At 32.1% G+C, this 14,914-nt stretch overlaps 1 protein-coding gene across 1 annotated transcript in view; it reads left to right on the top strand.

The window, feature by feature from the left end:
- Lrp1b (LDL receptor related protein 1B) overlaps nucleotides 1-14,914 on the top strand; it is a 1,852,169-nt gene that overhangs the window by 1,797,844 nt on the left and 39,411 nt on the right. Inside the window, 1 exon segment of the mRNA XM_047543195.1 lies at nucleotides 12,753-12,927. Coding sequence (XP_047399151.1) covers nucleotides 12,753-12,927 — 175 coding nt within the window.

The following is a 14,914-nucleotide window of genomic DNA, read 5'->3' as shown; positions in this document are numbered from 1 at the left end:
CCAAATGCACTCCTTGTACCTCAGCTGATTGACACTTGAGAGCCTCCATGATGGCTCAGTCTCTCTATTCCCTACCTTGTCTAAGCTCCTCTTTGACCTAGAATTTCAGTTCTTTTCTTTTCACACTGCGTCACATTATTCACCTTCTTGAATATCTACCCAGCTAGAACATAAAACAGTCAATGATGTTTTGCATACCTTATCAATCTTGCAAGAGTACCCAGCTCATGGAATTCTGGTATTTGAATATATGTAAACACAGTTTTGTTTTATTTTGGTTTTGTTCATTGACAAAATGCCATCCAATTCAAAGAGCAGGGCAAATTGTGGGTAATCTTTCCTTACCAGCCCATTTAGATCCATGGGCCTTGCTTGCATGTTCAGTTTGAGAAGTATAAAAACAGAATTAGATTCAAATTAATGTGTGTGAAGGAAACAGATACATTATTTTTTCATTTGTTAGTGGTAAAGAATGGTGAAGAAAGGGGAAGATAATGTGATTATTATAGTTATTCTCTTACTCTAGATTTCTTACAAGAAATTGTCAGGGTTATAAAAATATTATTGAAGATAATTTTGATCCAACAGTAAAACTAAAATTACTGAAAATGGATTTTTGCTATAACACTATGCCTTTATTTAAATGAAATATAAAATAATAAGAGGAAAAATACTTCAGACAAATGTGTAAATATAAAAATGGAATTCATTCAAAATTGAGATAGATCTTTCCAAGCAGATAATCTGCCATATGTGAGTCAAACTACATATTTTGATTATTAAAACTAATTTATTCAACTGATATATTTTAAATACTTGTATCATGCATTATTTTAGGTGTTTGAGATATATCAGTATAAAGGTTCTCTTAAGACCTTCCCTTTACATAATATTTGAAAAAGAGAAAATCAAAATTAAATAAAAGGGTCAGGGATGTAGCACAGTAGAGCTTGCCTGGGTTCAATTCCAGTATCACAAAAGCAAAACAAATAACCAAAATAATAAAACAAACAAACAAACAAAAAGGTATAAAAGAGCTTGTCTAGTAAGTTTCATTGTGTTAAAAATAAGAAAAGGTCTATGTAGTTATTTACTTGTTAGTAATCAACTACCTGAAAGGATAAATAAGAACACTACAACATAGGCTGCCTTCAGGATAGGGAAATTGGGTAACTAGGGAATGTAGAAAGGAAGGTTAAACTGTAAACTCTTATAACTTTTGAATTTTGTGTCTTTTAAATTGAACCATGAAAATGTATTACCTAGTCATAAAATAAATAAGTTTTATTTTTTTAAGAAAAAAATCAAATTAAGTACCATTTTAGATTATGAGAGACATAGAGTTACAACCTACAGTTGTTTAGTCAAAAAGATCAGTCAAGAATCAAAAGTGTACTTTGTTTCATAATTTCAGAAGTATACTGGTACTGTCAGTACTGTTTTATACAATTAAATTTCAAATTCCAACAACATTTTTTTCAATAGCATATTTTAAAAGTTAACTATTTTCTCTATCTCACGTATCTTGCACTTGGAATTTTAGTAGTTATGCTTAGAGATTTCAGTAAGCATCACTGAAAACCATCAAGATGCTCAATCAGTCTTGCAGTATGACAGTAGCTATTTGTTTCCAGAGCAGCTTCACTAGATTTTGAGATGACTCTGATCTCACAACCACCTCAGAACAGGGCATCACCCCTTGCTAATGCCAAGATCATTTCATCTCCTACCTTTATGTCATATTAACACCAAAGACAGGTTTGATCCTTTGCTTTCCAACTTAAAGAGAAGTATATACAAATATAAAGGCAATGAAAGGGCAGTTCTAAAACCACTTGGTTAAAGGCTGAAAATAACCTGTCACACAACTAACAATAACCTTCTAGAGAACTGGCTTTGAAATAAGTCGGCAATGCTCTGTTAAAAGCTCCCTACACAAACTAAATTATAATGCAAAGCTTTTCATTGTAGAAGCAGCCATTACGATTCTGCTGTACTTGGCATTAAGTAAACTGCATGGATTCATGAACAATTATCTGCAAACAAAATTGGGTATTTGAAAACAATAGACTACATAAAACATGCCCAGACAGACACACAGATCAAATAAAAATATTTACTGGAGGCTTACTTTAAACCAAATAAATTGTTTCTAGTTAAATTCCTGCTATGATTCATTCTTAAAAACAAACATAACTAGGTACAGTGGTACATGCCTCTAATCCCAGAAGCTTGGGGAGACTGAGACAGGAGGATCACAAGTTCAAATCCACCCTCAGCAATTTAGTGAGGCTCTAAGCAACTTAGCAAGATCGTCTCAATATTTTAAAAGGTGGAGGGCAGGGTTTGGGTATGTGGTTTAGTGGGTTAAGCACCCCTGGGTTCAACACCTGGTACAAAAAAAAAAATTCAAACACAAATTTTTTAGCAATGATTTAGCTTTGCATAGTTGCACACATCTGTAATCCCAGCTACTTGGTAGACTGAAGCAGGAGGATCACAAGTCCAGGGCCAGTCTGGGAAAGTTAGTGAGACTGTCTCAAATAATGAAAGGGCTGGGGTTGTAGGCCAGTGATAGAGTGCTTGACTGCCTTGGGGAGGCCCTAAATTCAATCCCAAGTTCCACAAAATGAAAACAAAACAAAACAAAATAAACAAAACCAAAAGACAGAGATACAACACTTTGTATCCAATTTGAAATATTAGTTGACATGCTTTGAATAAAATGCCTTGAGTCAAAATCTTTAACTGCTTTAAAGAGAAGAAATAAAATACTTTTCCTACTTTATCTTTAATATCAATATCATATTCTTCATGTTTAACAATTAAAGATGTTAGCACCATTAATTAGTATCATTAGTCTATCATGCAAAAATATAACTTTTTTGGTAGTTGATATACTGCTAGAAAATTTTTGTATTTATCCCAATTATTAATAAGAATAGCAAGAGAGATTGTAGCCAATATGCTTTCTTCAGCAGAATTTTAAATTCCTGAACATTAAAATTAGAGCATCTGAATTCCATAGTTCAAAAAAATCAGAGAAAAGAGGGAAGATTTGTAATGTACTGTGTGGTTGTGTAACCCACCAAATAGAGAGTATAGCAGATATAGTAGATCTGTAAAATAGTTTATTCAAATTAATTCTCATGAATGTAAAATTATAAGTATTATAAATCTAATTTGAAAATATGCATATATGTATTTTAAAATTCATGAACTTTTCCAACACATGCAATAACAAAAAAAAAATAGCAAAATTAAATAAAAAGGGAAAGCCAGAGGATAGCCAGTAATTTTTTTTTACTGTATATACTCAATTGTATTGAAAAATAATCATTAGGAGAAAAAGCCATCTATCCTGGGTTGCCTCATAAGATCACATACATCTTACATATGGGACACCCTGAGACTAGAAAGTGACTTGTTTTCAAATAGCACTGGAAGATTAGTTCAGAATTCAAGTGTCTAAATTTTAATGAATCATCTGATTTTCAATTTAGTGAATAATTTGTACTTTGTTTTGAAAACTTAGAGAGTCTGTAGTAATGATCTGAGGGCCAGCTGTCCTTGAAATTGAATTGATAGAAATGAATCTGTGTAGTGGCAGAGACACAAAATATATGTGTAACATGTAATGAATGACCCCTTATATGTCTGTTCATCCATCTATCATTTCTACTCATATTATCTGTTTGCAAGGTACAGGACTAAGGGAAAACTTGAAAGAAGACACATGGAAGTATGTAAGCATTTAGATTTGAAAGACTGAAAGAAGGAAGAAAGTAAGAATGGGAGGGAAAAGAAAATGAAAATAAAGGAAAGAAGGATGAACAGAAGGAAGGGAGAAAGAAAAAGAGGGAAAGGTAAAAGCAGGAGTAAGAGAGAAAGAAGAAAAATCGGGCACACATGGATGGTGTAGTTTGGTTCAATGCTTCTCTCCATTCAGGTACAGTGAAATGATGAGAATAACTTTTTTCATGAAGCACCCATCTGAGATGATCTTTTCCATGATTACTTTTTGTCCAGTACCCTACCTGCCATTTCTTCATGAAACTCCAGTTTTCTAAAAATGACTTACTACTTTGTACTCTGAATTACATTTTTAAAAAAGCAATAGTTAATTGTATTGGTTAATGTAAATGTCATTGATTTTGATTTTTGTCAAGCATGTTAACCTTGAAGATTGAGTTTTTCAGCACTCAAGGGTCATGGAAAATGCCACTACAGTAAACATTATTAACATAGATGATATCAATAAATTTATTATGTTAAAATTTATTGAACCTTAACACATACTCAGTGTCCTGAAAGAGAATTCAGAGTCTCACTGTGGCAGTGCTTTGTCTGTGGTCACAAAGGCAATGCCTGTATCTGCTGCTTCCTGCTCCTTCATTTAAAGCCATTGTATGCTTACTCACTTTCTGATTCATCTGATCAACCACATTTAGCTGTCATCTGCAACTCAACTTGCTCACAAGTCTCAAATTACTCTCTATCACTTTATAAATAGCTACTTACTAAAGCTGTTTATAACTAGTCTGCTTTAAAAATAGACACTCAACCCAGAACATTGTTTCTAAGCTAAATCCATGAATGTTTTAAATAGATTTCTCTGATGTTGGAAAAAAACATTGTCATAAAAGTCCTATGAATTGATATATGACTATTTCTAAAATTACTGATACTATCATTGTTCATATACATTTTGCAATAGCAGTCTGTCAAAAATTTAAATACTGATCCTTATTAAATCTCACCTCATATGCTACTCACTCAGATCAAATTTTTGATGATTTGGGTTTCTGAGATTGACGTTATTCCTCCACCTGGATGCTCAGAGATGGCACTATTTTCTCAGGATGGATCTTATTCTTTAATTTCTCTTAGTCTTTTCTATAGAAACATTTCAGTTAAAATACTATTTTTAGTAATAAATTATAAAATGCTAATTTTCTTAGACATGCCTTCCTGATGAAAATTTATCAGCTCTAATCAGAGTTTTCACACATTTTTCCCTAGTGAATATTTAATTGGCGTACCTGGATTCAGTGTTTGCCTACTTTATTAAATTTAGATCTGAAATTAGAACATGTATTTAGAAAAATATGCAATATGTTTAATTATTAAAATATCTTAGGCCATGTAAAATATTTCAGGAATGCAAAAAGAATAATTTCGAATACTTCATAACACTGTTTTTAATTTACTGATTTAATCCTTCAAAGACAACACTCAGAATTCTAAGCAAATTTGAATAAGTTAGTTTATGTCTTTTGCCTACTAATCCATGCCAAGTGGAAAGCCAGCTCTTCCTTGATACTATGTATCTATAGGGAAGGAAAAGTCACCATCTTTCTTGTTAACATGTTTAAGAATCTCAAGGCATTAACAAAATACCTTCCAAATGTTTTCAGCCTAAATTAAATGTAAGTAGGTAGTAATGCTTTAGGAATATCTTACTTAATGAGGTCTTGGTTGTTATTTTGTTTTTTAATACATCTGGAGTGACCCAAATTTGATGTTGCATGTTAATGAATAGACCACATTAATGTTTAAATGTTTCCTTCATGTATGAAAAGTGTGTGTCTTAAAAAATTGATCAGTATCCAAATATCCAATTTAGGTGTTGACTGCCCCTGAGCTCTGAGATTACAGGGTCTGGTTACATTATGCAGATTTTCTTGGGTCTTCTGCTTTTGCTATGCTTTAACATTTTCACTGGTCGTTAGACAGTAAGACATCTTATATGGACCTCTTTTAGTTTTAAATGCACATAAAGGAAAGAAAAACAAATACTCAAAATTTCTGCAAAATTTTTTCTAAGTGTATGAAGTATTGAATAAGAAAAATTGTTTGTGAAAATTTAGTCTATTTGGGCTTGAAATTCCAATCTCCTATTTATGTGTGTGATCTTTTACAACTTGATTAAGTCCTCTGTGCTTTGTTTTATTCACCTATAAAAGATGATAACATCTATAATAGACAGCTATTCCTGGCATGAAGAAGAGACTTAATGTGTTTATCATCAGCATAATCATTATTTTCATCATTTTACTCAAAACAGATTCTAGTTGGCCTTGATGATATAAAGGAGGCATTGTTGGGGATCTATGAGTGAGGGTGGCATCATGAAAATCTTTGTCATGATTTAGTGTAAGTACCTCAGTCCCTCAGTTCAAAGATAACCAAAGTGGATCCTAGAGAAATTAATCAAGTAACTCAAGTCAGTGAACATTTTTAGCATGCAGAAGTGCTGGACTTCCAAGTCCCTCATATTCCGTTCACTTTTGTTTTTGTTATTCTCTTATTAAGTCTTCACAGTATGTGTTCATTAAAAGTTTTAAAAATAGTATAGTTCACTGTCCTAGAAATTCTTCTACATTTTATAAACACATGGAAGCTGACATAAACCTTTCTCCAGGGAGAATACCAGCAGAATTCATAGAACCTACTTCTCTTGGGACACACGTAAAGAATAATGAAGGGGAATGCAGGAATATGCACGGTGGCATTTACCTAGTCTTCATCTTGAATGTGATATGATCCTACTTTTAATTTACTGCTGTTTTATTTTTATGTGTATGTGTGTGTGTGTATGTGTGTGTGTGTGTGTGTGAAGTCCAAAATTATCAATGCTCACTTAAATTATGAATCTTAAACCAATTCACACAACATATTATTTAAAGGCCAGAACAAAATCCAATGAATTAGAACAATTAGTATACATCCATAGAATTCAATAATTAATTTCCCTTGAAAAACTGGACTGTACTACTGGTCAAAGACTCTCCAGGTACCCCATTATTCTGAAATGAATAGCTTCAGCCCCTGTTTAGCTAGTATTATTTCAGTTTGGTTTTCTTTTCTTTTAATTTCACACTTCACTAATATAATTTGAAGAGCCCAGTTTCAAATATAAGTTAATAACTATATGCGTTGGCAGTTTCTTTTCAATAGAAGGGAATATTTGGAAAAGTAGTTAAATACAATGAATTTATGGGTGTCTGGCTTCCTATGAATATTCATAACCTTGTATATATATATATATATGTATATATATATATACATATATATATACACAAACACATGTACCTATTTTTATGTAGTCTATTATGATGAATGATTACATGAAGAAATGTTTCCTTGCATTTCTGATTGCTTGAAAAGGAAAGATTGAGAAAGAATGAAAAGGAGGACAAAATGCAATAATGACCTCCCTTGAAAATTACTTCATTTCTTTTGGGGAGAATAGCCATTCACTTATTCTCCAGTCACTACCTACCTAATTACCATATGAATACTCTGCAATTGTACATTCATCATTGTCCTTTCCATTACTTGATTGTTTGCGGCTAGTAGTAGCTCTTATAGTAATTGCCCTACAGAGATTATAACAATTTTTATACTGTGAATATAAAGTGTTATTCTATAATTTCATGATAATCACTACTTTCTTAGAACATATTAATTGCATTTCCTTATTGGTTCATCTTACCATATGCAGAACAACTTAATTGTTATGCCATTCAGATCAGTAAAACGCTCAAATCTTATGAGATAGCACATCCCATAGGAAGGAATACTTCACTTTGCTGATAATAATATATGTAGACCTTTTTAGATCAATTTTGATTCCTATTTTCTTTTTGTCTTAACTTTACAATGATCATCTCTCTGGAAGCAAGTGTCCAGTCTTGTGTTTTTAGGCTCTCACTGAAGTATGCATATACTCAGCAAGTAATCAGTAACAAATCCATCACTTCCATTTTATCTCATGGCCAAGTTGATCATGTTGTTTAAAAGATGATCGACTATGTCGTTCTCTCAGCTTTCTGTTTTGTAAATTCATCTTACTCCTACTGAACTCTTACTGACCCATCTATCTAGATTCTTCTATTTTCAATCTTCATTTACTCTCTTCTCTCTTCAATTCATTCCCTATTCTGTTCCTTCCATCAACAAAATCAAATCATTCATCACCTATATTTTTCTCTGACTTGTCTTCTATCAGTATAGCATTTTTTAAAACATTCTTATAATGAAAATAATGACTCAGCTAAATTTAAAATTTGAAAATCAGTGGTTATTTGTGTGAAAGAGGAGGATGTGGTTTTGTGTATATGTGTGTGTGTGTGTATGTGTGCATTTGTGTCAGGAAATAAAAGGTGACTCTTTGCTACACACAGTGATACAAAGGAACCACCAATATATCTAACCCCCAATCATTTTCCATTTTTTGAAAGAATTGATTGTTTTTATTTTGTTGCATCTACTGTTTCCTCTTCAGTAGCATTTCACTTAGCAATGCTGAAATATGAAAAAAGTCAGAATGCTATAAAAGGTAAAGAGGTAAGTTTATACAAATAATTGACGCTTATAATAATAAATGAGACCTTAATAGAAAATATATTTCATAAGAAACTGTTTCTATCTTTTAAAAAGACTAGATTTAAAATGGTTTTAAAGCATTTTGAATTCTTGAAGTGGTAACCTTCAAGGAATAATTATTTTCCAGTGTGTTGGGACAAGGAAAGTGTTGCTCAAGAAACCCCCAAGCTGTTGTATTATTTCAGAGTTTACTTAGTCAGTAGCACAACCCTAAGAATCAACTTGAATAACTGCAAATCAAAAAAGACTTCTCATATCTCCTCATATATTTTAGATAAATTAGTAAATATTTATGCTGAATTGGTGTTAGTAAAGTATTCCTTTAATTAAATAAAATCTAAAGTGATTCCTAGAATTTAAATATGAATGCGTAGTAATTATTTGAGATTGTACAGATAGGTGATACTGATGAAATTACAGCATATATTTATACAATTTTAAGGAGATACTTATAACTTGAAGTAAATTATGACTGAGAAGAAGGGAGATATTAAGGTGATATTCCAATAATTGACTAAGCATTGCAGTCATGATATTGAGATAGTTTGGACATAAACTGGATTTTGGTTAAAAATAACACCATCAGATCCTTACAATTCTTTCCTGTACTTACATGTAGTATGTGTCATGGTATGCTTATAATAGCAGAGAACACTTGAAGGGATTTTGGAATTTTGCTTTCCAGTTTACAAGTATCTGATGCTTGTGTGGTAGTCTAAATATCAGTTACTAAATTCCCTTATTAAGATCTGCTTTCTCCTGTGTTCAGTAGTTTTGGAGTTGACAAGAAGTATAAGAGATTTAAGACAAAAAAATTGAATAAAATAAAATAAATAAAAATGGGAAAGGAGGAGGAAAAGATGGAAGAAAGGAAAACAGGGAAGGGACAAGGATATTAACATGTAATTGAAGAATTAACCCTAGAATCCAAACAGGGGTGCAGGAAGCAACTCAGAAATATATATAGCTCAGCAACTTCCAGGTGCTGTAAATCTTAAGCAGGAGATAGATTTTCACAGTTTGGCTCTGGTGAATATCTTTACCAGAGCTGGAGTACAGTAAGCAACTCTGTCCCTGAATTTCAACTCAGCATAGACTGTTAAACATTGGACTGAGAAAAAATGAAATATCTTCCCTTTCGAATATCTTTAGAGAGGGTACAGTTCCCAAAATATAAAGGGGGAAGCCTTTATAGAGGGAAAAAGTTGCTTGACTTAACAATATGCAATTTATAATTCTTTATTGAAGTGTAATTCTCGTATCAGCTTACTCCACTATTTTATCATACACAAACACTTCTTTATGCTCTTCGGATTTCATTTTTATGCCTTGAGGTCAATCAACTTCATTGAATACAGTGCATCTGACATGCTATGGAAAAATATTGTAGCATTAAATGTTGGGAGATTTCATTTAAATACAAAAAGTGGGCCACGAATTTTTAAAAATAGTGACTATAAAGAGAAGGACTACTTAGACTAATTAGCAAAACAAAGTAGAATTGCAAAAACATGCTAATATAACTTTTGTGCCTTTAATTTGAAAAAACAATTTCCACCCAAGAATTTCCATCGAAGTACATGCAGAAAACAGGAACGTCACAAGGACACAATTTAATAAATTATATTTGGGTAAGCACATTGATGTAAACCAACATTAAGATCAAAGAAAATCGTTCCTGGCATCCTAGATGCTCCCTAACATTCTCATTTCTCCCAAAATAACTGGGTGATTTCTTAAACCATATAAGTTTTGCCTTTTGTACTTCATGTAAGTAAAAAGAATGGTATGTATTTTATGTGTCCACCTTTGTTGTCTCAATAATGTTTTTGGGAGATTTCCCCATATTTTTGCACAGAGAGATAATGTTCCATTGTGTTTGTGTATATATGTGCATTTCATTGTATGAGTGAACTGAAGGTCATTCATTCTTCTTGTTATGTAAATCTGAGTTATTTTCAATTTTGGTGTATTTCTAACGAGTATACTGTTCACATTCAGTGCATGTTTTTGTTACACTAAAGCTTGCTTCTCTTTTAGACATGTTTGAAGAGTGGAAGTGCTAAGGTGTGGGTATGTTCAAGCTCAACAGATACTTCCAACTCTTTTCTAGATTTGTTGAACCAATATTCACTCCTACTAAGAGTTGAAAGAGAGTTTGTGCTATTGCTTTATTTTCCATTTGCTGGGTGCATGATAGTATTCCATTCAAGTGTTAATTTGTATTTCCCTGATTACTTATGAATAGTGTACATTCTCACATCTTTTAAAGTTCATATAAGGCATTTAATTTATACATCAAAATTACTCGTATTTAGCATATTGTAGATAAGTTTTTAACTTTGCTCAATAGCATTCTAGCTTAAGTATAAACTGCTTAGTGTTGCAGTGTGTTACTGGGCAGTCATGAATCTTCAGAACATTAACTCAATTTTTTTCTACATTCTCAGGTCTTTTCAGAGGTATAATCATAAAAGTAAAAGTTGTTCAAAAATTTTAAATTAGAAATTTGTATTTTAAGTAGGTTTATCAATGTTAGTCAAGAAATAAGCCATTTAAATATAATCAAATCCATTTATAATAGAACTGTGGCAAACCAGAAAATTCTCTCCAGATCATGATTTCTTTCATTCCTAACTTCCTGAATACTAGTTCCTTAACAAGTGTCATGGGAATCATGGAGACCTATAAATTATAATCTAGAAATGGACAGCAGGAAAGGTATTAGAATTTGGCCATCTGCAGATAAGACCCCTATATTGTTCTAATTATCATCAATGGTAACAAAATGAGATATTGGAAAGATACATTAAGGACCAAGAACAATATATGAAATTTTAATGTGATTACACACTAAAAGAGTTCTTTTTCAGTAAGAGGTATCTAGCAACCTTCCTAATGAAGAATTTTGCACTGAATGAGAGTCTGTACTAGATGATCACATAGACTTCTTTTAATACGCTCTTCATTAAAATAATACAATTTTTTTGGTGTAGCCCATATCTGCCAAGCTAGAACAATGGCAACCCACGCAAAAACGTACAGAAACTAACATTGACTTCATATTTGAACCTCCAAGTCTGTAATGTTTTGAAAGTACTACTTTCCTTACATACAGTCAAAATCCATATTAATAGATTGAAATATTGAATCTAAATGAGGATGTTTGGCATAATGAACAGAAATAATAAAAATGCTTCAAATGAATTTCCATATTCTGAAGCAAGTCTGTCAATAAGTTTAATATCTGTCTGATTTAATAAAGAGCTAAATAAACAGAAAAATGAGAATTATAAATGATGTTTTAATTTTCTATACCAACCATAATTGTCGCACAGCAGGTTAAGTTTCCAAACTGAGATTTTTATCTTAGCTAATCTCATTTAATATTGCTTCACATTTATATAACTAAAAGGATATTGCTGCTCCTAAGCAAAAAGTCCAGGATCAAGTTAATCAGTTCTTTTGCTAAAATTATTTTTATTATGAATTTCGATGTTTTAAATTTGGTGTTATAATATATTTATATATAACCAAATATAGACTGGTCTGCTTTTCAAGAGACTAATTTAAAGTTAGAATTGTTATTAAATTATTGAATGTCTTTTGTTGCATTGTGCATATTTATAAGGTATAGAAATATTTGGGGAAAGTGGTCCTTTGTTATTGAAAGAAAATTAGTATGCAATGCCCAGTCAGAAACATCTTTTTAAACAAGAGGTTGTAGCTGATGGACAGATAGTTCTCGACTTGCAGGAGGATAATAGGATAGATGTCTATTATCACTTCTCACCCATGTTGGATCAGCTAGTTTCCAGTCCTCTTGAGTTCCTAGAGAGCCTGCCTTTGCCCAAGAATTTGAAAAGTGCATGAACTTCTTCTGGTACCTGTAAGGAGAGGCTTCTTTGCCCAGCACTAGGGCCAGGAACCAGGGTGAGAGTCCTCCATTCACCAGAGACTACTGTGTTCTCTGGATGAAAAGAGATCTGAGCAGGGACAACCATAAATGACATCTAAGGAGATCTTGAGCATTTCTGCTTATTTCATACTTTAGTTATATTGTTCCCTAATAGAAAAGCAACCCTCTTGAGTTTTATTTTTCAGAACAGAGTTTGTTAGCTAATAATTTATCAAGATAACCCTCTCCTTTTAGTCAGATGGCGTGATGCCTAACTTGGACAAAAGAAGGAATCAATAGTATTATCAGAGAAGACTAGTTGCATATTATTACAAGTTGCTTGTGTAAGTTAGTCTATCTATATATCAACCAGTTTTTAAATATGAAATGAAATAGTAACATTTCTTCTGTGACTGGAGAAAAATATCTTATAATTTGATTGTTTGGCTGTACTTCTTCCTAGATGTGTGTCATCACTATTGTGTGCATTCTGAATCATGTACCATCGGGGATGATGGAAGTGTTGAATGTGTCTGTCCACCACGCTATGAAGGACCAAAATGTGAGGTTGACAAATGTATAAGGTGCCACGGAGGGCACTGCATTATAAATAAAGACAATGAAGATATATTTTGCAAGTAAGTGGACATGCAAGTTAATTTGCATTTGAACAAAAAAGGATATAACAATTCAGCAATGAACTATGAAAACCATGCATATTATTTTTTTCACAAAACAATGGCAACCATTGTATTTTATTTTTGTCTAAAGATGAAGTCATTTCAATTAAATTTGAATGTACTCAACACCTGCTATAAGCATCTGGAGAACATGAAAATCTATCATTTAACAATATACCTAAGAATAAGTAAGAAATAGTGAAATGCAACTACTTTCACAAATTTATATGTAAAATTGTTCAATTCATATACTTTAGGCTTTTAATTGTTTCATTATTATTAATGTGGTGAATGGGTTAGCATTTCTCCTGATATAAGTCAATCTTTAGGAGAGAAGCCAAATACCTATCTAATGGAAATGAGCATTAATTTTTTGTCTTAACCTGACTTTGAACATTATCATCTAAAATAAATAAAGGGAATAATGTGTTCCTGGAAGCAACTACAACAAAAATGTCTAAGTTTGACTTCTGTTACATTGCCTTTTGACCTTTGGCTTTGAGATTAACTGAATGGAAAATAGAACATAGTGGCTAAAGGGTAATGCCATTCTGTTTCTATCATGAAACGAGTTTATGCCACTGAGGTTAGAGATCAATCCTCACTCCAAACTACTTTTAACAGCCTTTTAAAAGAAGGGCTTATAAAGTACTGGATTCTGTCACTTGCCTTGCTTAGGAGTAAAATAAATGAGAATATGAGATAAATAGTGTGCTATAAAGAGTCCACACACAGATTCCACTGGAAGTTCGATGAGGATGCCACATGAGTTATGTTTCTCTACTAAACAAGGTCCAATAAAATTTTATTACAGACAGAAACAACATTTTTCTTTTCTTATTTACTCTCTTTTAGAATTTACTCTAAATATGATTTGTGTTATACTTATGAATGACATTTACTTAAAACAGCAAATTGGGTCATTTGAAAGTACATTATTTTTTAAGTAATTGAAAATGACTAATATATAAATATATGTCTTTAATAACTACCTAAAAGCAAAACACACTCTCATATAAACTATAAAATGGTGTTTGTTCATTAAGCTCTTTGTTCATTTGTGAGAAAACTTAAGTGGCACGAGACTTAATTTCAATTAGTAGGCGTACTTTTTCTTCATGTCCAGTGTACCTTATCCAAATGAGCAATAGTACCTTCTTTAAAATTCTGTTCACTTACACAGGGAATCATAGCTCTGAACCAAAGATTCATATGCATCTTACTTCAGAAAGTTCATGCAGAGACAAACACCTTGTTTCCATTGTAAAGAAATTTCATAAAAGGAAGGAAGGGTAGGATGTGGAACCCACCAGTAAAAAACTGGCTTCTCCAAACTGGAAACACGAGATCCTCACAAACCAAGCAGGATATCAAGGTCTAACACTATAGTTCTCAACTTTTAAAAGATCTTTTTGGGAATCTTGCCAACAGTTAACAGATAGTGGAACTTTAAAAAAAGAAATACTACAGCACTTAATTTATCAGAGTCTATATAATATTTGAGCATGACATACAAACAAAATACTTTGGGTATTCTAAAGTATGTTAGATGACTAATGTTTATTTTTATTTATCTGACACCTTTCATCTTAGCAATAAAGTGAAATTTACATGATGTTGGAATTTTTGTTTCATAGGTCAGGAACGGATACTAAAACAAAATTCCAGCAGAATTACAGTGAATCCGTTTTGCTTAAGTAGGAAAATTCAAGCCACATGAACAGTTGTGATTATAAGTAGGCACTTGTGTTTCTAATGCACAGATTATGAACCGTCAATTAGGACATGTTCTCCATCAGGTGTGATGAGTACAATATTTAAAACACAATATATTTTTCTTTTCTGGAAATTGGAGTAAATATTAGAAAAAGTCTTGATCGAAATCTTAATTAGGCTGAATAATACCCTTTTGATGTCTACTGTCATGTGAATTTCATTTTGTATA

Source organism: Sciurus carolinensis, chromosome 3 (genome assembly GCF_902686445.1).
Source record: "Sciurus carolinensis chromosome 3, mSciCar1.2, whole genome shotgun sequence".
NCBI lineage: Eukaryota > Metazoa > Chordata > Mammalia > Rodentia > Sciuridae > Sciurus > Sciurus carolinensis.
This window is presented reverse-complemented; position numbering and strand designations above follow the sequence as displayed.